Here is a 23,856-nt window from a genome sequence, read left to right as displayed (position 1 = left end):
TTTAAGTAGGCTATCTATTTTTTATTAAGTATTTATTTTGTATTAATACATAACCTCACTGCAGTAATTTATAATGTATCATTATTGCGGGATATTTGTGTCAATAATCGTCAAGCACAGGTGACTCCGCGTAGTGGGAGGGGGCCCCCAAATCAAATTCTGCTTAGGGCCCCCAAAAGGCTCGGGCCGGCTCTGGTTTTCATAAACACTTGTCTTCATGACAAATGTATTCAATCATACATATTTAATTAACAGTATTCTTCAGTGTTTTATAGCTAACTAACAAAATGTGAACATTGTCTAAATGCAAAGTTAAGTGGCACTGTGCACAAGCTGTTTTTTGACGTCTTTCTGCGGTTCTCAACTTTTCTCTATTATTTATAGAGGACATTTTAAAAACAACACGAGTTGAACCAAATTGCTTTACAGTACACAAAACATAATACACTCTTCTATAAGACCAATAAATACCTTTTTCCGCAGTTGAAATAGTGATTGAGCAACTACATTGGTAAGTTGTACTGTATCTTTCAACATACCTTCTGATGTTCATGCATGTTTTTTCGTGCTTTGAAGTGTATTGATATAGACTCGCGCTGCCGCTCGAACTAAGGCGCTACAAAGATCTGTCACGTCACATTTAAGAGCGTCAAAACGCCATTTATTGTTTGAATTTCGTGATATAATCGACAAAGCTGAGACTTTATTTTTTATCAGAAGTAACAAAGCACAAAGCTCTTTGCGACTATTGGATAGGAAGTGCGCTACAAATAATGTTTGAGGTAGGGAAAAACCATGGACCTGGCAACCCTGGCTTGAACTACAGTGATTCATAGGGTCGAATAGATCCCGCTTTAACGGTGATGTTAAGCATCAATGCGCCGTTGTCGCGTTAATTTCGAAAGCCCTTAATTCAACCCAACACGAGACATTTTGCAGTCTGATTTTCCGACCCCTTTTGATTGACAGGATATAATCGGCGCTGATCATCAGCTGTTTTTAAACAAGCCTATGGCCATAATGACGATGAGATTTATTATTAGATTTATTATTAATTATTTGATATTATAGAGAAATGTATTATAATTTATTTATTATAATTAGATTTAATATTATTATATTTTGTGAAAATAAATATACTCTAGGCCTATAAGAAATGTCTCTTTCTCTTAGGTTTGTCGGTTCTGTCTCTTGCAGTAATAACTCGCTGATGAGGGTTTTTGTCAGGAGAATTTGACTCGTCTCACAGCTGAAAGGTTTTCAGTTTCACTAACGGAGCAGTTTTAACAGCAACTGCCTCTGGCTACCGGTGAATACTGTTTCATCAAGTATTTATCATATAAAGATGTTATGATTTAAAGTTAAACTCTCAGAAATGGGAAGTCTTTTATGAAGAAAGGACAGCATGCTCCGGATACCTGGATTCACACGTTTCGTCAGCTTGTTCTGATTAAACTCTTGATAAGTCTGTCCTTGTATTTTCAGGAACCATGAAAGCCTTTTTTAGCAAGTAAGGAACATTTTTGTATTTGCACAAGCTTCAATTTGCTGACATTTTCCATTGTTCAGAGGCAAGTTACTCTTTTATGGGATATTGTTGCATGTCTTTATACTTCTTTATGATAAATTTTGGTACCAGAAGACTATTGTTGATGGTGTTCGTTTTGAATATTGATCACATTTGACTTTCAATTGAATGAAAAGATAGTTCAGAAACGTAGTTTGAAGGCACATAAACATCTTAGTGAAAGCATGCCATTTTTAGCTATATTTTCCTCATTGATATCACTGCATTTTCACTGTCCTTCAGTGGACTCGAGCGCTGACCATTTTGTGTCCCTGCAAAAATTTGCCCAGTTCTCCCCATGGAACCTCCCTATTTTTAAGCAGCCTACTTCTTGTAATAAATCTCTCTTAGGTCGGTGACGCACCAGAAGTTTGAACAAAATCCACATAACAACTTTCTTGATTTAAACTACAGCTAAGGTACAAATAACCGGCGAACTAAATTCTGGGACCTTTACCTTAAATGTTAAAAGAATCAGTTCTTTGTGGCTTCATGTTTTGCATTCAACTACGACTTTTTATCTGGTTGGTGTCGGTTGTGCAAACTCAAGAGTGTTCTGCTTTTGTCCTTGTGAATCTGGATACTTCAAGGATCTTAACTCATGCATTACGTGGATCAGATTGAATAACTCTCTCCTACATGATGACCTGCCTTGGATATCCAGTGGGACAGGATCTATTCTCTCTCTCTCTCTCTCTCTCTCTCTCTCTCTCTCTCTCTCTCTCTCTCTCTCTCTCTCTCTCTCTCTCTCTCTCTCTCTCTCTCTCTCTCTCTCTCTCTCTCTCTCTCTCTCTCTCTCTCTGTCTCTCTCTCTCTCTCTCTCTCTCTCTTTTCTTGCTGCACTCTTTTATTCTATTCTCTCTCTTCACCTTTGAAGCAGCTGCAACTTTGCCTCTCGTCTGCAGTTGAAGGCATCTGGTCTACAGTTCTGGATGTAGACTCCTTTCTAACGTTAAACTCCCCAAGGCAACCCAGCATGGCAGTGTGGGCGATCTTGCCAAAGCTGAATCGATGATGACGTGAACTGAAGTTTCCTTCTTCATACATGCAACGTCATCGCTCCTCAAGTTGGCGCCAATAAGCATCTCCTCATCTGGCTACTGGACATAATGGCTTTTCCATCTATCCTGTTTTATTCAGTGAATGATTATTTCAGCTCTATGAAGAATCCTGCACTGAGATCAAGAACATCTCTTTGTTTTTTTGAGACGTAATGTAAAGGAGAGATGGGACTCAGGCGTTTTCGGTAAGGAGAACCTTCTCATGCTCAGAGAAACTAGTTTCAGAAGTTGGGGTTTGATTCATTTTCTAGAGAAATTGTTCATCTTTAATCAATTATGCCATTTCAAGCATTATTGGACTCCTAGATCTAGAGAGCAAGTAGAAAAAAATCAAAGCTTTGAGCTTGCTTTCTTTAATAATGCATTTTTCATCATTTTTTGTGATTGAGGACTTGTTAATGGGATGTTCATCAGTTTGTAAAGTGCATGGCATGCTTTGTCGATTATAACTATACAAAGAGGAATTAAAACAGTTTGAAATGGGTTTAAAGGTTCACATGTGTTAATAGATGTCTTTTATAATTGAAACTCTTTAATACGTTCTTCATTCCCATCTTCATTCATTTTGAAAAGTGTGTCCTTGATATGCGTTCCCTCTCTGACTCTGGGTTAATTTTAGATTTAGTGTGACCTCTTTCTAATTGAGGGCATCTTGAACTAAATAAAAGTTAACTTTGAGAGAAATGTGGATTTAAGTTGCATTAAGAGTTTTTGGGGAAACTTTTAAGAACGAATACACTGATGAGAGTTCTGTTGCACAGTTGTACTTGGGTACAGTAATTGTGAATGAATGACATGAATCTTAAAAAAATATTAGTTTTAAGTTAGTATTAGTTTTGTTTTTGCTTGGAACATAATGTCTCACAATTGCTGGGCTCTGAGGTCTTCAGAGGCTAGAACAGCAGCATATGTTGTATGTGGAATACAACAACTTTATACAAACAGGGATAATGTAATGTAGAGTGAAAGCATGCATGTACAGTATATGAGGCTATTAGTTATATGTACAATTGCAGTTACAATTGCGGCAATTGCAGTTTATAATCTAATCTTCACCTCAGTACTATCGTGATTAGATACACAAGGAATGATTCAGTTTTTACAAATACAGGTTGCAGATCTGTTCTGATCAGATGATGCTACAAATTATGCTAAATCCAAAATAATAAAATGCAACTAATCAAATAAATAAATAAACAGGCTTATCAACTTTTATAGAAGACAAAATTCTTCTAATATCCTTTATTGTTGAGGTCTGTGCATTATTGTTATTATTAAAATCACTTAATAGTATTTGTTATTTACACTGATAGGAAATCAAAAACCATGTTAACTAATAAACACAGATAAAGGAAACGGATCTAGAAACAGTGCAGATCAACTAACTGGATAACAATGAACAACGTCAGAGACAAACCAACTCAAAGTACTACAGAAACAAAGACAAAGTAAACATTATCCCTGACATTACATATCCCCGGGAATGTGCGTTTTCACGCTGTAACCAAACCAACTGTCCAACAGAGGACGGTGGACAGGGATTGGGAAGTGGACGCAGAACTGGCAGACAGGACAACCCAGGACGGAGGAGGATAACCTGATAAAATTCCCAGAGAATAACCAAGAGGATGCTAGGAGGAGCCAGGGTGGAGTCAGCGGTACAACCACCAGTGATGGAGCCAGGAGATCTGGAGACCCAGGCGTAGCAGAGGAGATGACGACACAAGACGACAGTGTAGGTCCTGGAGGCCAAGCCGGAGCTGCAGCGATGAGCTGCCGAGGTGGAGCCAGGGTCTTGGAGGACTGAGACAGAGACGAAGCGCAGGTGAAATCCGTGGTGGAGGCAGAGCAACGACTGACCAAGGCGGAGCCGGAGGGACGAGGTAGCTCGTTGTAGCGGTAAGGACGACGGTTTCGGAGCAAAGGGGACGAGGAGCCAAGGTGGAGCCAAATGGTCGACAGACCAAGGTAAAGCCAAGGAGATCCACTTACAAAGGCAGAGCTGGAGACTGGAAGACTCGAGGCGGATCCGAGTTGCAGGACGGCGTCAATACAGGAGCCAGCAGAGGTGGGGCCGAAGGACTGGCCTGCTTGAGTAGAGGAGGCGGCAGGGAGTCTGGGTGGGATTAACAATGGACCGTCGTGGCTGGGATGAGCATGGCGTGTGTAGAGTGGGCGTCCTCCTTAGCCTCCTCAACTGTAAGGGGAGATCCAGTCATCCACAACGCATATTCAATGTACTAAAGTAAAGTGTATCTCCGGTAGGCATCAGGTAGAGGAGGTAGTTTTCCAGCACACTCCAAAAGCAGGTCTTCAATGTGGCGTCGTTTAGTGATGTGACGTTCGGCACAGAGGCTTCTAAGCTTGAATCCAAAAAACGAAACATCTCACAATGAAGCACTGTATCGGAGTTTGATTCGTTATGCCATAACCACATGAACTGTGACGTCCGAAGCTTTGTTTTCTCATTGTTTGGTCTATGCTGTTCATGATAATATTAATCAATCGCATAGTTTTATTTTATTTTAAGGACCTTATGTTTACTTTTTCACTGTACACAGTTTTGGTATTGTGTTGTTTCTCCACTTGTTGCCCAAAGAAGAATCTGTGTCCTGCAGCTAAACTAGTTTTGAAGCAGTGTTTGAGATGAGTGCATCTGGAGGATTAACCCAGACTGAAGCTCTTGAGCTGGTTCTGGGCTGTGAGTTGTGATAGTGTCCCTGATGATGCATGGGTTCGTTCAGTTTTATGCGATATCTTCGGCTTTCTGATGAGTCAAAATAGTCCAGTGGGTAATGCACATTTAGTGCACTGAAAAAAACAATAAGTAGTAAAATGTTCTTAATTTGTCTTTCGCAAGTTTTTGCACGCATATTTTTAAAGTAAATTTCGTATATGTAAAATCTACTTAACTAAGTAAAAGTAACTTTAAGTTTAAAGTTAAAGTTTGTTGAGTAATATCTTCTTAGTTAAAGATAACTGTGTAAAGCACAAATTCTCAAACAATATAACACTGTATTAAGCCATGCTTTACTTAGAACTTAAATAATACATTGTCTTGTAGTCAACATGAAATGTGGTACACATCCAAACACTGAGATCTCAATACTTGGTACACAATACACAATAACGGTAACATTCAATGGATCATTTTTGAGTATGAATGTATCATTTTGAGTAGAAAATGAACTCCAAATGTCACAAAACAGCAAGTAACTAAACCTAACAAAAGCAATGATAAAACAGCGCATATACAGCTGTAAAACAGTGAAAATTGCAACCTTATTAATTATTCCTCAGTGCATGATGGGAACACCAGTATCAGAAAGTTTTACTTAATTTTACAACATTTATACACAATAATTTCTACAAGCTTAAATTGAGTACTAATATAGAATTTACTTTGTTTTTTTTTAATTCTTGCCTGAACTAACTTATTCAGGTAGAATTTACATTTGTTTTTTCAGAATTTACTTCATCACAGAATCATTTTCATCAGTGTGGGTTTATATATATATGTATTGCTGATGACACGTTGACAGGCAGCACGCAAAATATGTATTATTTGTGGTTGAATTGTTATAATTAAGTCAAACTCACAATTGCTAGATCATATTTTTCAAATGAGGAATAATTAAATTAATAAATGATAAAAAGAGAAATGATATATTGCAGAAAGTAAATACAATTAATGATTAAAATGATTATTACAAAAATGAGAATGAAATGACAATAATCATTGAGAATAATGAGAATTACAAAATAAAATAATGCAAAAATGTTAATAGCCTATAGGCTTAGTTTTCTTTATAGGCTAAATCATTCATATGTTTTATTCATTTTGAGATGAAAAATATGACCCAGGCATATATATATATATATATATATATATATATATACATTTACTTGGTACACAATACACAAAAGCTAAGCAGGTGACTTCTGAAAGATGTCTGATGGGTATACACACACACACACACACATATATATATATATATATATATATATATATATATACATCTCAAGGCACAGCTTTATTTTTGTGTATCTAGGGTTGGTAGAAGCTAATGAGGATGTTTATAACTTTGGACTTGGTTTTAAAGGATGGTGAGAATTACAAATTGAGAGACGGCTTGTATCACAGAGGGATACAATCATTCACTTTAATCATTTATCCTCCCAGAACTTCAAAACACCCATCAGACATCTTTCAGAAGTCACCTGCTTAGCTTTTGAAGTTGATCAAACAGGATATTTTTGCCTGCACCTCTTCACAGGAGAGTAAAAAAAACAAAACGCTTCATTGCATCACATGAGCCCTCTTTTTTTTCATAGCAGGTCACAAACATCTCCATAATCTGGTGTAATTATAGCAGACTCTTTCTCATAGCTGTCCCTCCTCCTCCATCTTTGCCTGTGTGTCTCTATCCAGTGTCTGTCTCAGTAGGCATGGAAGTGTTCACACGCCTGAACAGTTTCTCCTCTGTGACTCCGTCTGGTGTGTGTGTGTCATGTTTGTCAGGATCTTCATCCCTAAGAAGCACAGGCAGCGCTTTGATGAGATGGTCTCTCAGAGTTTGATCAGTCGGTTGAGGGGCCGAAGCTTCAGCGAGCACAGGAACAACCGCCTACGGCGCAGCCGGAGCGAAGACCACCCCGACCGACTGTGTCTGTCCACTAGAGCCAGTTCTGTGCCCCGGACCTCAAATGAGGATGCGGTCATGCCTCCTGCCCGCGGCCTCCGCAAGACCACCTCTCTCATCGCAGGCCATTCCAGCTCCTTCTCTACCCGCAGGTCAGTGAAACTGACACTCTCAGAAGAGTTACACACTTTTCTTTTTCTCCTGTGGCTTATTGTTGATGTGGTAGAAATTTTAATTGGCATTTGCTTTTGTATTTTGCAATGTTTCATATTCCAATAAATCAGTTAGATTTCCTTTAAAAATTATTTTACTTTTATGCTTTTTAATTTTATTTATTCTTATTATTTTTATTTATGCTTTCATTTGATTTTTGTATGCTTTTATTTTACTATTTGTTTTATTTTTCATTTGTTTTTGTTAGAAAATAGTTACATTATTAGGTTCATGTGAATATTATGCTGAGTGATGGAAGCATGGATGGATGGATAAATGAAAGGATGGATAGATAAAAGGATGGATGGATAGACAGATAGATGGGTGGATGGATGGACTGATAGATGGATGGATGGATGGATGGATGGATGGATGGATGGATGGATGGATGGACAAATAGATGGATGGATGGATGGACAGGTCGATGGACAGATAGATGGATGGATGGACAGATCAAAAGATGGATAGATAGATAGATAGATCCCTTCTTGTTGGATTTCCAATTTTCACAACTGTTGTAGCCTGTAAATGCTGTAGATTTTATGTCACTGCAATATTTCACTCTTATAATTCATGTTATTTTTAGTCATATTATTTGACGCCTGCGTATGTGTGAGAGTAAATATGACACATCACTAAGATTCGTCCTCAATATTATGCTTTAAACTTTTTTAAGTATGAATTAATTATCTCTTAATTTTGTGTCTGGTGCATAAATAGGAAAAGGTGGGAGGATGTGAAATCCTGTCAGTCACTAGTACAATACACACTTAACGATATGCCACGGGAATGCAGGTGTAGTTTCTCTTTAATAACGTGGGTAAGACTGAATGTGTGGTTTCATTGGACTGGAGAATTGCTAGCTACGTATTTACATAATGACTGTGATACATAATGGAGATACATAATGGAAACTGTGATACATAATGGAGATTCCTTGAGCCACACAGGGAAAGCAAATGAAGTCTGTAGATGAAGAGCTCTTTATATGCAGCAGTAGTCTGAGTATATGACTGTAGTGGAAGCAATTCAAAGAGATTATTTGACTATATCTATTAATAGCACTACCTTTAAAGAAAACAACAATCAGAATAATATATGTGGCATATGAGCCGATTGTATCCGTATTCATTTGCTTTCTCTGTGTGGCTCAAGACTCACACAAACACAAAACCAATTTTTTTTGAGAATGAATAACGTATCGTGAATAAATAAATGTTCTTCCTTAAAATACAGGAGGCATAAGTCATTACTCCAATGTTAAATTCCCATAGAGGCAGGCAGATTTTTATTTTTAAAGGCCAGTTATTTCATGGATCCAGGATACTATGCATCCTGATAAAGTTCCCTTGGCCTTTGGAGTTTAAATAGTCCCACATCATTACATACCCTTCACCATACCCAGAGATAGGCATGGGGTACTTTCCATAAGATCATCTCTCAATGCAAATCAAACCAGCTATTAGGCTACCTGAAATAAAACCATGCCAATCTCTAGGTATGATGAAGGGTGTATGATGATGTGGGGCTATTTTAACTCCAAAGGCCAAGAGAACTTTATCAGGATAACTGGCCTTTAAAAAAAAATAATAATAATAATAATAAATATATATATATATATATATATATATATGTGTGTACACTGTGTTTGTGTGTGTGTAATATCTATATAATATTTTCCATAAATATAAAACTCATATTATTTTAATAAACAAGTCAGCCTGCATTACATAAATAATCAAGATATTCTACTTGGACATCTTGTTTTTTAAAGATAGTTTCTATTTCTTCTCCCCATTGTGTTTCATTAGGACAGTACGCGTGTACAAAGGGAACCAGAGTTTCGGGTTTACTCTGCGTGGCCATGCTCCAGTCTGGATTGACTCTGTAATACCAGGTATGAAATGAACAAAAATGGTTATAAGTAAAGTGTCTTGTGACAATGTTAAAACATTTGATTAAACCTTAATATTTAAAGGTTTCACTGTTATATATATATGTGCCTATTGTTTTTCTCTAAACGGCAACACTTGATCCATTAATACTAACATCTTCTATTCTATATCTATTATCTTTATAAATTTTTTTTAAGTACACGTACTGCGTTAGATTAAACTGGGAAGAGTCCTAGCACTTGCATATTGTTGTTCTATTGTTAGTTTACTGCTTCCTTTGTTCTCATTTGTAAGTCGCTTTGGATAAAAGCGTCCGCTAAATGAATACATGTAAATGTAAACAACTTGGATTTTTTAAATAAAAAAAAGCTTCCTTTTTACATTTGTTGTATGACAGTAATATTATTTTATTTTATTATTAATACAGAGTAGTATTTTCAAACGTTGAACTGCCGTCTTCATAAGGGAAGGGCTTGTGTCTTCTGGTGCATTTATTTTAGTTGACATCCGACAACAAAACAAGGCTATTTTAGCAATATAAAAAATATATTTTGGACATGAAACAAGTGAAGGGGAGTCGATTATTAGACATATTATCGAAGCAGATGACATGAATGCCGAAATCATGAAAGTTCTGTCATTTCTGACTCATGGCAGCCATTAAAAAGTTAGGCGGCAAAAGCTGGCAGTGTGCAAGAACAGCAGGAGACGAGAGAGAGATGAGAAGACACAACAGCAGACTCTCCATAGGCTGATTCAGAAGGGCACAGGTGGTAGAAGCTCTGTTTTTATCTAGCACAAATTCTTTTAGTCACACTTTTCCCACAACGAGCACTCAAAAGCCAAAAAGAGGCATCCATTCTTGGGCAGGATGTGACAAACACTCAAGCTGCAGTGTCTTAAGTCATTTCAATGGGAATCTAATGAGAACAGCTTAATCTCAGTTGGAGCCCATATGATCTGCTGTCAGTAGTTACTTTCTGCTTGGTCTGTTGCCATTCCTTCTCCAGGCAGCCCTGCTGAGAAGGCGGGTCTCAAACCTGGAGATCGCATCCTGTTTCTCAATGGGTTGGACATGAGGTGAGGCTTGTGGTTGGGTTGCGTTGGAATAGATTGCTTTTATCCTTATGTGGAACTGCAATAGAGTTTAAAGCAAGCATCACTATTATTTTTATGCATAGGGTGGGTTAGAGATTTGAACAAACTCCTAAACATAAGTATTAAACTTTCCACATCATTTTGAAAATAAATATATATATACTCAAATCATCTGCCTTGTTAAATAAAGGTGTGCTGGTACTTCTCAAAGCCATCAGACTTGTGATTTTCACCTGGTGGATGATAAAACAGGCAAAATAGTCCCATAGAGACCAGAATATGGGGTCGGTTAGTATCCATTTACAACCCCCTAGTGACACCCAGAACATCCTACCAACCCCATAGGAGCACAATAACTAACAATCAGAACTCCTTAGCATCCACCTAGCAGTGCCATGGCAGCAATGGACACCACTGTATCATCGCAGTACTTGAGTCAGTTCTCTTTGATACATTGGTTAGAATAGATCTGGTCAAGTTCCACTAATATATAAATACCCTTTGTGCTCACATTGAATCTTCTTTGCATGTATATAATCCTGTAAGTTAACACTGTATATGTGTCGTGTATTTGTGCATCTTCTCAGGAGCTGTTCACATGAGAAGGTGGTGTCTATGCTTCAGGGGAGTGGGGCAATGCCAAGCCTGGTGGTTGAAGATGGCCCGCCAGCCTTCACCATGACTGAACCAGAGCAGGTGGAGATTTCTCCCCGCTCCCGTGCTCCTGTGCTCAGCTCCCTGCAGTGGGTCGCTGAGATCCTGCCTCCCAGTATCCGCGTACAGGGCCGCACCTTCAGCCAGCAGCTCGATCACCTTCTCACGCTTCAGGAGAGATATACCATTTGCAAGGCCCTGGAGGCCTTCTTCCAGCACAGGTGAAGGACATGCCCATAATATTAATTGAAAGAAAGTGTATACTTAGATGGAAATGTTACTTTCCTTCTCTAAGAACATTTGTGTGAAACCTGATTTGATTCACTTTTTCTTGTGTGCCATCAGAAATGTAGACACTTTGATTGTGGACGTCTTCCCTGTGTTGGATACTCCAGCAAAACAGGTGATCTGGCAGTTCGTTTACCAGTTGCTGACCTATGAGGAGCAGGAACACTGCCAGAACAAGATCTCCCGCTTCCTTGGCTATAAAGTTACACGTGAGCACTACTTTCTGGTCATTCCTCTTCAGTCTGTACAGAATATTTGTATATATGCATGTATGCTTGCATGTACCTATTATTGATAGTGCCAACAGCAGATCCCGAACCTCCAGCCCATGAGCCTCACCGTCGCAGCAGCTCTATGAAGGTGACAGGAACCACCTACAGGAGCAGTGTGAGGGGACGCAGCTCAGATGATCTGGTTATCGGCACTCACCTGGGCATGGGTAGGCTGTCTTCAAACACTATGTTGTATTACACTGGATCATATACACTCACCGGCCACTTTATTAGGTACACCTGTCCAACTGCTCGTTAACACTTAATTTCTAAGCAGCCAATCACATGGCGGCAACTCAGTGCATTTAGGCATGTAGACATGGTCAAGACAATCTCCTGCAGTTCAAACCGAGCATCAGTATGGGGAAGAAAGTTGATTTGAGTGACTTTGAACGTGGCATGATTGTTGGTGCCAGAAGGGCTGGTCTGAGTATTTCAGAAACTGCTAATCTACTGGGATTTTCACGCACAACCATCTCTAGGGTTTACAGAGAATGGTCCGAAAAAGAAAAAACATCCAGTGAGCGGCAGTTCTGTGGGCGGAAATGCCTTGTTGATGCCAGAGGTCAGAGGAGAATGGCCAGACTGGTTCGAGCTGATAGAAGGGCAACAGTGACTGAAATAACCACTCGTTACAACCGAGGTATGCAGCAAAGCATTTGTGAAGCCACAACACGCACAACCTTGAGGCGGATGGGCTACAACAGCAGAAGACTCCACCGGGTACCACTCATCTCCACTACAAATAGGAAAAAGAGGCTACAATTTGCAAGAGCTCACCAAAATTGAACAGTTGAAGACTGGAAAAATGTTGCCTGGTCTGATGAGTCTCGATTTCTGTTGAGACATTCAGATGTTAGAGTCAGAATTTGGCGTAAACAGAATGAGAACATAGAACCATCATGCCTTGTTACCACTGTGCAGGCTGGTGGTGGTGGTGTAATGGTGTGGGGGATGTTTTCCTGGCACACTTTAGGCCCCTTAGTGCCAATTGGGCATCGTTTAAATGCCACGGCCTACCTGAGCATTGTTTCTGACCATGTCCATCCCTTTATGGCCACCATGTACCCATCCTCTGATGGCTACCTCACCATGTCACAAAGCTCTAATCATTTCAAATTGGTTTCTTGAACATGACAATGAGTTCACTGTACTAAAATGGCCTCCACAGTCACCAGATCTCAACCCAATAGAGCATCTTTGGGATGTGGTGGAACGGGAGATTCGCATCATGGATGTGCAGCCGACAAATCTGCGGCAACTGTGTGATGCCATCATGTCAATATGGACCAAACTCCCTGAGAAATGCTTCCAGCACCTTGTTGAATCTATGCCACGAAGAATTGAGGCAGTTCTGAAGGCAAAAGGGGGTCCAACCCGTTACTAGCATGGGGTACCTAATAAAGTGGCCGGTGAGTGTAGCATAGGACAGTGGTTTTCAAAAAAAAAAAGTATGCCAATTCCCCCCAAATATGATATATCTTACTGTTAAAAACTAGGACCGTCTATAGTCAAAATAGTGGTTTAATCCCGTGATTTCCGTCTAACCTTTAAAAAAGAAAATTGGTAAGTATGTTTGAAAAATGGCTGATAAACGTTTTATTTACCTTTGACAGCCCTAAAGAAATACTTTTAACAAAATTCTCTATAATTTTTCCACTGACCCCCTAGGACCTGGAGGTCTGGCATGCTGGCATGAGTTCAAATGAACCACGTTTACAAATGAAACACAGCCTATATATATATATATATATATATAGTGAAATTAGCATTAAAGATCATGAAAACAGCACTGTAGACATTATTGTAGAAACCTGGAGCTCATTTCTCATCAGCTTTCTTAGCAAACCAAAATAGTTGATGGGCTATTTTCTTTTGTCACAAGGAATTTGCACTGAGCCAGTGGAAATGGCACCTATGAGACTAACTCCTGGAGAGAGACAATCAGGGGATGGAACATCCTTACCAGAGACACCCAACAATCTGACTAATGTGAGCTCTCTTCTTTGATTTGTACAGGTTTGCAAACATTTAAACGGTTGAGAAATTACACAAATGTACTGTCTTTATATTAACAACCCAGTCCCTGTGCTCTATCTAGCTGTCAGCTGTGTATGCCGAGCTGGAGAATGTCTATGCCGGGAAGAGATCCAAATCCCTGAAGACTCGAGCTTCTCCTGCTCCTGACTCTCTGGTTAACGTGGATATCTTCCCGCACGCTTCCTCAAAGTCTGTCAGGGCACACTCTTCCTCTCCATCTGTTCGGGCCACTTCAGGTACATGACAGGTTTTTGATTGGCATTGTAGCTTCTGATTGTCCTTGTCATTTCTCTGTGTAATAGGTGGAAATTTCATCTGAGGCTCAGTCTAATGTCAGAGACATTTTATCTTCCTAACCATTGGTTTTTCATCTTCATCTCTCAGGAAGCCGCAAATCTGCATCAGCACAGCCTGTGCCTCCTCCTCCGCCACCTCCACCTCCTCCACAGCCTGACTCTTGGATGGAGGAGCCTCCCCTGAGTCCTCAGTGTCCCTGTTACCCTCCAGGTCTTCCCTCTCAAACAAGTGCTGAGTCCAACCCCTACATCAGTTTAGACAGCCCACCTCTCTCTCCACCCTCTCCTCCCGACTACCCTCCTAGTCCACCCATTCGCAAAAAGCGCTATACCTTCTCGCGTCCACCCCGTACCCCAGACACAGATCTGTTCATGGAGGCTCTGAGTGAACAGCTGGGACAGCAGTTATCTGTGGATGACTTCCTGTCACCAGAGAATGACTATGAAGAGGTTTGCATATTAGAATGGTTAATTGCTTTGATATTTGCTTTATATTGTTGTGACAATACTTCATTTGCTTGACAAGTACAGTGACTAATCTTAAATGGCTAATCCATTTGTATGTTTTGCTTCAAAAATAAAACCAGGATGTTGTCCAGATGACTTTCCAGGATGAGGAAGAGGAGGTAGAGGAAGAGGAAGAGGAGGAGGAGGAAGAAGAGGAGGAAGAGTACATGCCTCCCGAGTTAAGCAGTCCAAGCGAAGTGCATAGTAGCAGTGAGGATGCCAGCTCTCTCACCTACTCCTCCAGCTCTGAGCACATTCCTCCACCCCCTCTGACTCCTCCTCCCCCTCCCCCTGTCCAATTCAACGACCCCCCTACACCTGCTAGATTCACCCCTGACCACACACCTCGACAGTTGACCATCCGTCGCCACCCTGGACCACCTCCTCCACCTCCGCCAAGGGCTAACCCCCCTCCAAAACGACAGTCCATTCACAAGGTGCTGCCCACACGTGATGAGCAGATGACTCAGCACCAAGTCCTTCAGGAGCACCACTCACTTCCAGTTCAACCAACAGCTGGCCACCCTCAGCAATTTCAGCAGCAGATGCACCAATCTCTGCCCCCTATGCTTTCTCCAGAAATAAACCAGTCATCCATCCCCAGTCATGCAATGTACGATATGCACCATCAGGTTAATCCAGCTCACCAGGTTCATCAACACCACCAGATGGAACAGGATCACCAGATGCATCCAATGTATCAAAATAAACCAAGTCGCCAATCTCAGTCTATCAAAATGCATCAAAACCGTCACTCACACCAGACTGTTCAGACTCAACTCTCTAGTTCTATGGATAGGCTTGATAGGATTGAAAGAAAAGACCGCTCAGATAGACATATCTATGAGATGCAGCCCCAAACCTTGCATTCAGATCAACAAATACAACATGCTTATCAGATGCATCAGAGTCATCAGGCCCACCTCTCAAGCTCTATGGATAGACTTGACCAATTAGAGCACATCCAGCGCATGGAACGCTTGGAGAATTTGGAGCGAATTGAGAGATTGGAAAGGGCTGATAGACAAATGCACAGGGCACATATGGCTCAAGCCGTTTCTCAAACTATTCAACCATCTCAGCAGACTCAGCAACAGTACCTTCAACAGATGAATCAAGCTCATCAAGCCTACCCACCCACCCAGCCTCCTCCGCCAAGCCGCCACATTCACCAGATTGAACACATACACCAGGTTCAGCCCATCCAGTCAGCTCCTCAGTACCACCAGATCCACCAGCCCCACCAAACTCACCAGAACCAACAGATTCTGTCGACCTTCCAACCTCATCCTTCACAACAGCCGGAACAGCCACAGCAGCTTCAGCAGCAACAGATGCAGCAGCAACAACAACTTCAGCAGCAGCAGATTCAACAGCAGCAGCAAATTCAACAACAGCAGCAGATTCAACAGCAGCAGCAGATTCAACAGCAGCAGCAGATTCAACAGCAACAACAGCTTCAGCAGCAGCAACAGCGTCAGCAACAGCAAATTCAGCAGCAACAACAGATTCAGCAACAGCAACAGATTCAGCAACAGCAACAGCATCGCTCAACCCCTCAGATTCCCTCCATTGCACAGGCCAGGCAGAGCCCTCAACCCATGTATCACGAATATCGTCATCACCACCACCATCATAGCCACCATGAAGCCCAGTCCCCAACACAACCACCAAGTACACCCCAATCTCAAACTCACCACTGCACTGAAGGGTCCACTGTGGAGCCACCTCCTCCACCACCTTTACCCCCACCTTGCGTGCCTCCTCCTCTACCAAAGGCCTCACCGCAAAAATCGGATTCCAGTCATATGAGTGTAAAGAGGCTACGCTGGGAACAGGTGGAAAATTCTGAGGGAACCATTTGGGGACAGGTAAAGTAGTTTGCCTTGAAACAAGCCTGAAAAGCCGAGTGTTTGTGTGGTTAAGAACTGCTTATTTCTCAAATAGCTGTTATTAGAGATTTACAGCATTTACAATAAATTTAGACAATGTTCTGCATCAGTTCTGGCAGCAGTTCTGGTAAGCTTTAAGGATATCTGATTCTAGTGGTTGTTTATTATATTTGCGGTTTCAAACCAGTAAAAGAGCAAAAACCACTCACAACTGACAATTCTCTAATATTCGGAGGAGACCTTGAAAGGATGTAGTACACCATTTGAGACATATATTGAGGTCTGTAGTAATGGGGATCATTTCATGAAGTCCATTGTCATGTGTTTGTCTCATTTCATTAGAATGAAGTGTGTAAGGACAGATGTGTTTTCTCACTGCAGTTGGAAGAAGACTCTGATTATGACAAGCTGAGTGACATGGTGAAATACCTAGACTTGGAGCTTCATTTTGGAACACAAAAGAGCCCTGGTGAGTAAAGTTATATGTATTACTCATTTCCAAGCTGATGTAAACAAGCTGCTGACCAGCAATCACCAATTGCTTTAAAAGAGAAAGATACAGTGCAGTGAATAGGTAGTAGCAGGCAACATTTGTTGTTTGTAGAGTGTACTGAGCTAGCCTGGGTTTCCCCATACTGCCTTTGCGCAGCGCGATTTTATTCACGCTGCTAGGCAGTCTGGATACCATGGACCATATTTTCGCCTCAGCGAGGGGACCAATCACAGAACGGGGAGGGAGCAGCAAGACGATGACGACGTCTATGCGACACACCGAAGCAGTTTGTTTATACCTATGGATCAAACATGGCAGCAGACGCGAAGTTACCTTTCGATGCAGCCTTAGATATTGTTCTAGAACGCAAATAAATCTCTGACCCATCGTCTTCTTCCTCGTCTAATTTCTTTCGCTCTACATACGTCATCTGGTATAATTGAAACGATTGGCTATGAGCTACGTACAGGCACATTTGATAGACATTCGTAGCACCCAATAAACGGCTCTGGGCATTCGTTAACCACGCCTCAAATACGAGAAAATGAACATGTGGTTCCCAGACCACGTCTCAATGTCAATGAGACGTGGTCTGACGTTAGCCAGGCTAGTACTGAACTCCATTTTGAATTAACAAGGATAATGGAATATTTCTGTCTTTTAATACTTAAAAGCACAGTAAAGTCCATCATTTAAAGTGAGAAAATGAGGAACACCTGTGATTCTGCCCAGAACTGGCTGTCCTTGAAAACCGAGTGTTTTCAAGAGCCATAGTAAAAGAGGACACTAAAATGCCTACGGCAGCTCTTAAGGAGCTACTGTCTTCCTTGACTGAGACAACAATAGCTTGCAAATATCATGAATCTAGCTCGAACTGAGGGGTTGCAAAAAAGAAATCTCACCTTGAGAAAACCTCTTTATAGCACATCTTGTGGAAGACAAAAAGACATAGAGGGAGATTCTAAGGTCTTATCTGATGGAAATTGAACTTCTGGGCCAATGAGCTGTCATTGACCTTTAATATAAATCCATAAAACATTTAGCCGCTTTCCCACCGCTGAGCCAAATGGTTCTAAGAACGGTAAGGAACAGTTCCAGTTATATTTCCACTTGAGCTTGGTTCGGCACAGCAGGATTACCAACCATTTTCAGCCTGGAATTCTCGGCCCGCCAATGGAAAAGTGGCTTTTTTTTTTTTTTTTTTTTTTTTTTTTTATATATAAAACCCAATAAAGAAATATGCAGGGGAAATTATTCCTTTAATCTTTTGAGCATCTCAAGTTATGTCAGAAAGATGGACACCACCACAACATTGTGGTGCCAGTGTTAAATGTCTTTACGCCCAGACTTTCCGCCTTGCAGTGTGAAATATACAGTATTGGTCATAATTAAGTTTTAATTGTAAATGTTGGCTGTACAAATTATTTTTTGTTTATTGTGGATGAAGAATGGTGGTAAAGCTTGCCAGAAAGCTCTTCTCCAGTCAATGAGGAGGCAGGCTTGTGTGACAAAACTATGTTTTCCTATCATTTTTTTAACCAATATCACTAACAATCTCATATGTAGGAACTCCCCGAGAAGACTTGAAGGCACTATAGGACATGACTATTCTTTTTTACCAGTTGAATCAGTGTTTACCCTCATAAGTTCTTTTCACTCACGATACGATTCATGTCTCAGTTTCTCTTCCAGAGTTCTCACCTCAGGTGGAGACTTTCAAGAAGAAAGATGTGGTGGAGATTCTCTCCCGTAAGAAAGCCTACAACGCTTGTGAGTAACAAACAATGATTGAAGTCAGGGAATTTTTCTCGGTTTCCTTTATTGGGCTGTAATGGACTGCAGAGTTTACTTGTAAATGTTTAGATGATGTTCTTGTGTGCTTCCCAGTCAAGTATTTACTTATATATGACCGTGTCCTTTTTTTGTCTTGCTTCATCAGTGTTTTTGGTTTTAAATTAGACTTGATAACAGCATGCTCTTTTCGCTTACTATCCCAACTGTTAGACGATGTGCATCTTAGCTTTTAGCCATTAGCATGCAAGCACATGTTCCTTGTACACTTTATCGTCTCTTCTATCATTTTTATAGCAATCTTGATTGCCCATTTGAAGCTGTCGCCAGGCGAGCTACACCAGGTGCTGATGACGATGTCAAGCGAACGCTTGGAGTCCCCGCATATTAAACAACTGCTCCTGTATGCACCGGACGATGATGAGGTCAGACAGTACGAGCAGTACAGTGATGACCCAAGCAAACTCAGCGAGCCTGATCAGTTTGTCCTACAGGTACATGATGAATAAGAGGATATTTATCAGGATTTGGCAGGATATTTATCATTATTTTTTTGTTGCGCCAAATACTATGATTATATGTTAAAGTATATGTTTTATTGTATTTTTTTGTGTGTATAATTTTAACAATTTGTGCTTTTGTATGTATTCAGATGCTTTCGGTGCCCGAGTATAAGACCCGCTTGAAAAGCCTGCATTTTAAGACTACATTGCAAGAGAAAACAGAGGAGATGAGAGGGGCCTACGACTGTGTTTTCCAAGCTTCAATGGAGCTCAAGAACAGCAAAAAACTGGCCAAGATTCTGGAGGTATAATTCCTTCTGTGGTTTAGTTTCTCCCCAGGCATGCATGATCATACAGTCACGCAATCAAACAAAGAAAATCATTCACAGATAAAAGACTGTTGACATATTCTTAAAGCAGGCTGTTCATAATACACCCTGAATACTGATCTTCTTATCATGCCATGTAGATTAACTTATTTGTTTGTTTTTTTCCCAGTTTGTGCTGGCTATGGGGAATTATCTGAATAACGGACAACCAAAGACCAATAAAACGACTGGATTTAAGATCAATTTTCTCTCTGAAGTAAGCCTTGTCGCTGTATAGGCATCTTTTGCAGATGAATTCATGAGGTTCATCATTAGGTTTCGTAAAAGTTTATTTTAAAGCATTAATTTTTAGCATTATATAACTACAATTCTCCATTTTTCTGCTTAAAGCTCAGTACCACCAAAACAGTGGATGGAAAGTCAACATTTCTTCATATCCTGGTGAAATCATTGTGTCAGCACTTTCCCGAGGTTCTGGACTTTAGGAAGGAGCTTATGACGGTGCCACAAGCAGCCAAAGGTGAACATCTACTGGAGTCCAGTTCCTCAGGACGTTTCTCTTATGCAGTCCGAATTCATTCGGTTTTTTAGTCATGTTTCATGGATGAAGACTGTGATAAAGACTAAAGACTGTGTAAAAGACTGATAAAGACTGTGATAAAGGCTAAAGACTGATTACACAATCCATGGTGCTCCTCATCATGTTATGTCTAAGACATGGATCATCATTCCCATTTAATGTTGTGCTGCAGATCTCTTTAATATTTGTCATTGATTTGTTCTCCACAGTGAATCAGAGAAACATGACCTCTGACTTTAACGACCTACATGCCACAATCCAGGACATTCGGTTAGCCTGCCAGCAGATGCCAGCCGCTGCTGAGGATCGATTTGCTGTTGTTATGAGTGTATCCTCCATCAAAATATCTAAAATGGCTAGATATGATCTTATGGTGCATTCAAGTCCACATGGGAAGTTAATTTTTACCAGTTGGGAAGTCATAATTATGACGTCAGCTGCGTTCAAATAGAACTTTGGTCGGAAATAGTGATGTACCTTTTTCAACTAGAATTTAGCAAGATTTTTATACCACATCCACAAAATGATGATAATGTGCATTGGGTGTGTTATTATTCAATATATGAAGGTGAATGTATATAGAATTGTTATAAATTTGAATGTAAATTGTACAATACTATGGTATTTTATGGTATTGTACATGCATACTTTGATGTCAATTTTTTAAAAAAAATCAGCTGCGGCATCTATTAGATGCAACATGTTTTCTCTCTGACACGTGGAAACTCTAGGTTTAAGGAAAATCCAGAGTTTCCCCACTCGTAATTACGACTTTATGGTGACTTGCGTGTGTTCAACTCATAAACACGAACTTTCCGACATTACTTGAATGCACTTTTAGCATGTCTTATAGTTGCAAAAATGGAATAGTGACACTTTGTATAACAATTTTCCAAGCAGATCCAGGTCAGATACCAAGCAGGACAAGATGATATGAACATTTGACCATGGAATATGCTTGATATTTGCCAAATTCATCACAAACCACCTTAACTACTTGCATGTAGGGATTTCTGGAAAACAGTCACCCTGCAGTGCAGTCTCTGGAGTCTCTGCAGCAGCTGGCGATGGAAGAGTTCTGCAAAGTCGCTTCATTCTTCGGGGAGGATGGAAAGACCACCGCCACTGAGAGTTTCTTTGGTATCTTCGCTGAGTTCATTGCCAAATTTGAGGTAAGCTTTGTATTAGACAACCTGATGCATATTTATTTTTCAATTTGCATGTCAATCTAGTAAATGAGGTGAATGCTAGCAAAGAAATGCATTAAGGCTTTTAGCACAGACAGGTGGAAAAATAGGTCACTTATCCTTCCCTCATCTGAGCTCACTCGAGAGCTGTTTTTAGACATGCTCTACTCGCTAATGTTTTACCAAACATTAACAATGTCTGTTAAGACTAACACAAAGAACGTCATGGATGCACGGTTATTGCCAAAGAATTAAAAGTTGCAATATTCACAATAAAGAAATACAAATACATTAACAACTGATATTTATTAAGATACCCAAGATGAATCGCGTAAAAATGTTACTTAAAGATATCACCATACTTCCCCGGTTGACAGATTAAGAATTGCACAAAAAAAAAATTGTATTACAAATTTTCTAAAATGTTATGTTTAAATATACAAATGAGTCATAAATAAACACTAATTTGCATACATTTCCCAAAAAATTAAAATAATCTGAAAATTGGATAAAGCCAGGTTTAAAATTCATGTTTTATTTTGTCAACATATTAGTTAAAGGTTTTAAAGGTTAGAAAATACACTCAACGTGAATGTTAAGGTGTAAATGTTGTAATACTTTTTTTTTTTTTTTGCATAAAATCAGGTAAATGAAATATGAACAGACCCCTCTGTAAAAACCTTCAGAATATAGATAGGAATAAAACGGTAAAGTTAGGTGCATCTACAATGTACATTAATGCACTGAAATAGAAATGTCTGACACTGCTCTGGAGAAAAAAACTCATTTTGAGAAAACAGCCTGATACAATATAATAAAAGATATGTACTTTAATTAAGATCTACACATGCAAATAAAGTGCAATAAAAATGAACACTTAAAAGTGGATTTTGAATGTTTTATTTCCACTAGTCTGAAACAACACTTTATGAAAAGCCAAATAGCCCAAAATCTCAAAATTGACCAATGCTTGAGAAAACAATCTTTTTGCCTGCAGTGTCTTGACTTAATCGTGAAAATGATTAGATTTTATGATATTTCTTATGTCCCATGAGTCTGGATGAGGAGTTTTATCGGTATTATTTGTGTATTTCAATAAGTTTGTTGTTGTTTTTAGCGGGCCTTGAGTGATATCCAGACCACAGAAAACCCTCCTCGCAGCCCAAGGAGCCCTCGCACAGCCTCTCCTGTAGCCTGGTGACGAAACCACCCAACATGAGGCACACAGACTTACAGTACATCAACGCTCACTTACATACACTCCTATACATGTCCAGTCTGATTTAGTGATAGCCTTACGGTAATTCAAGGACACGTGTACAGTAACAATATAATGAGTCCTGGTGAGTTGTACAGGTGAACACTCGGGCACAGATCGGACAGAAAAGCTTCGGTTGTAGAGCAAATAGTGCAGGGAAAGATCATAAATGGCTTAAAAAACATTTGCTCTAGGATGTTATTTTACAGGATGGACTGTTCGATTGTTCTTGGTACTCAAACACCAGGACGTTTTGCCTCTTGTAAATGGACAAGCCAAAAGTTGGGGCAAGAATTGCCGCCAAACTTTTTGCAGTGGATTTGTAAACATTAATAAGTGCAGTTAGATAAGATATATTTAATGTAAAGTTTAATTAGGACTGTGAGCGTCAGATTTGTCTGACTTGATAAATTAATGAATAAATTAGGAGAAAAGTGCTTTAACAATGTGTCTTAATTCTGCTTAAATGTATTTAAACAACTTGGTTCGGAGTTGTTTCTTGGTCATTGTACTGTAAAGCAGGTGTTTTGTTAAACTAATGTCTTAACTAATAAAAAGTAATTCCTGGTATGCAGAATGTTTAAGTGCAATATATTATGAATTATTGATGATGATTTCTTTCAGACAAAAAACTGCATTGATTGAGAGATATTATTTTACGAGAGAGGCAGTTACTGTAGTTGATATATTGCTTTACTAGTTACAGAAACAATGCTGAGCTAGATTATGATTTCACTATATGCATTTGCTATTTTTAAATATTAACTTTTTATTAAAAATTAACCTTTGTGCTGCTTTATATCTGCTTTAATTCCTTATTACCATAGTGAATCATATTATTCTTGTATCGTTCTTTTAATTGCTATTCTGAATGTTCAAAAACATTAAGCTGGACTTTTTATTTGTATTAAACTGTCCGATTGTAAAAAAAAAAAAAAAAGAATTGTGAAAATATCACACGTGGTTGAGCCTTTATCTAAGTGTTGACTGGTCTCCAAGATGTACAAATATTTATATAATATCTATCATGTGAATTCATTTTAATTGCATCATGGTTGAAATGAAACTAAATGTAAGGAAAATATTTTTACCATATGATCAAAGCACATTTCATAGCTTTCGTTTATTACTGTTATTTATTGTAATGTCAGTAATGTAAAGTTTCCTACATGCTTTGAATTTTTCTTTTAGGGCTTGTTTCACAGTGTTAATAGCTAATTTTCATGCTCTCATCATGGATAGGACGGCCCAAAGAAGAATTTTAGGTTTGATCGACTTTGGGCCCTATT

The 23,856-nt window shown here is 39.6% G+C and overlaps 1 protein-coding gene across 3 annotated transcripts in view; it reads left to right on the top strand.

Annotated features, from left to right (window-relative positions):
• Positions 1-23,137, top strand: part of grid2ipa (glutamate receptor, ionotropic, delta 2 (Grid2) interacting protein, a) — a 29,454-nt gene extending 6,317 nt beyond the window's left edge. Inside the window, exons 1-20 of one of the 3 annotated variants that reach the window (XM_056272160.1) lie at positions 2,509-2,813; positions 7,151-7,423; positions 9,296-9,381; positions 10,390-10,459; positions 11,065-11,352; positions 11,477-11,628; positions 11,727-11,858; positions 13,577-13,683; positions 13,793-13,967; positions 14,116-14,477; positions 14,615-16,405; positions 16,808-16,895; positions 18,600-18,689; positions 19,008-19,204; positions 19,363-19,518; positions 19,712-19,798; positions 19,933-20,062; positions 20,332-20,450; positions 21,130-21,294; positions 22,427-23,137. In XM_056272160.1, the coding sequence (XP_056128135.1) occupies positions 2,794-2,813; positions 7,151-7,423; positions 9,296-9,381; positions 10,390-10,459; positions 11,065-11,352; positions 11,477-11,628; positions 11,727-11,858; positions 13,577-13,683; positions 13,793-13,967; positions 14,116-14,477; positions 14,615-16,405; positions 16,808-16,895; positions 18,600-18,689; positions 19,008-19,204; positions 19,363-19,518; positions 19,712-19,798; positions 19,933-20,062; positions 20,332-20,450; positions 21,130-21,294; positions 22,427-22,510 (4,572 nt within the window). In that variant the 5' untranslated portion in view covers positions 2,509-2,793 and the 3' untranslated portion in view covers positions 22,511-23,137. Of the gene's footprint in view, positions 1-2,508; positions 2,814-7,150; positions 7,424-9,295; positions 9,382-10,389; positions 10,460-11,064; positions 11,353-11,476; positions 11,629-11,726; positions 11,859-13,576; positions 13,684-13,792; positions 13,968-14,115; positions 14,478-14,614; positions 16,406-16,807; positions 16,896-18,599; positions 18,690-19,007; positions 19,205-19,362; positions 19,519-19,711; positions 19,799-19,932; positions 20,063-20,331; positions 20,451-21,129; positions 21,295-22,426 lie in introns of those variants that run through there. The other 2 variants (XM_056272152.1, XM_056272144.1) reach the window with 2 other exon arrangements.
• The last annotated feature ends 719 nt before the right edge of the window (positions 23,138-23,856 follow it).

Source organism: Rhinichthys klamathensis, unplaced genomic scaffold (genome assembly GCF_029890125.1).
Source record: "Rhinichthys klamathensis goyatoka isolate OS25496 unplaced genomic scaffold, OSU_Roscu_1.1 h1tg000015l_1, whole genome shotgun sequence".
NCBI lineage: Eukaryota > Metazoa > Chordata > Actinopteri > Cypriniformes > Leuciscidae > Rhinichthys > Rhinichthys klamathensis.
This window is presented reverse-complemented; position numbering and strand designations above follow the sequence as displayed.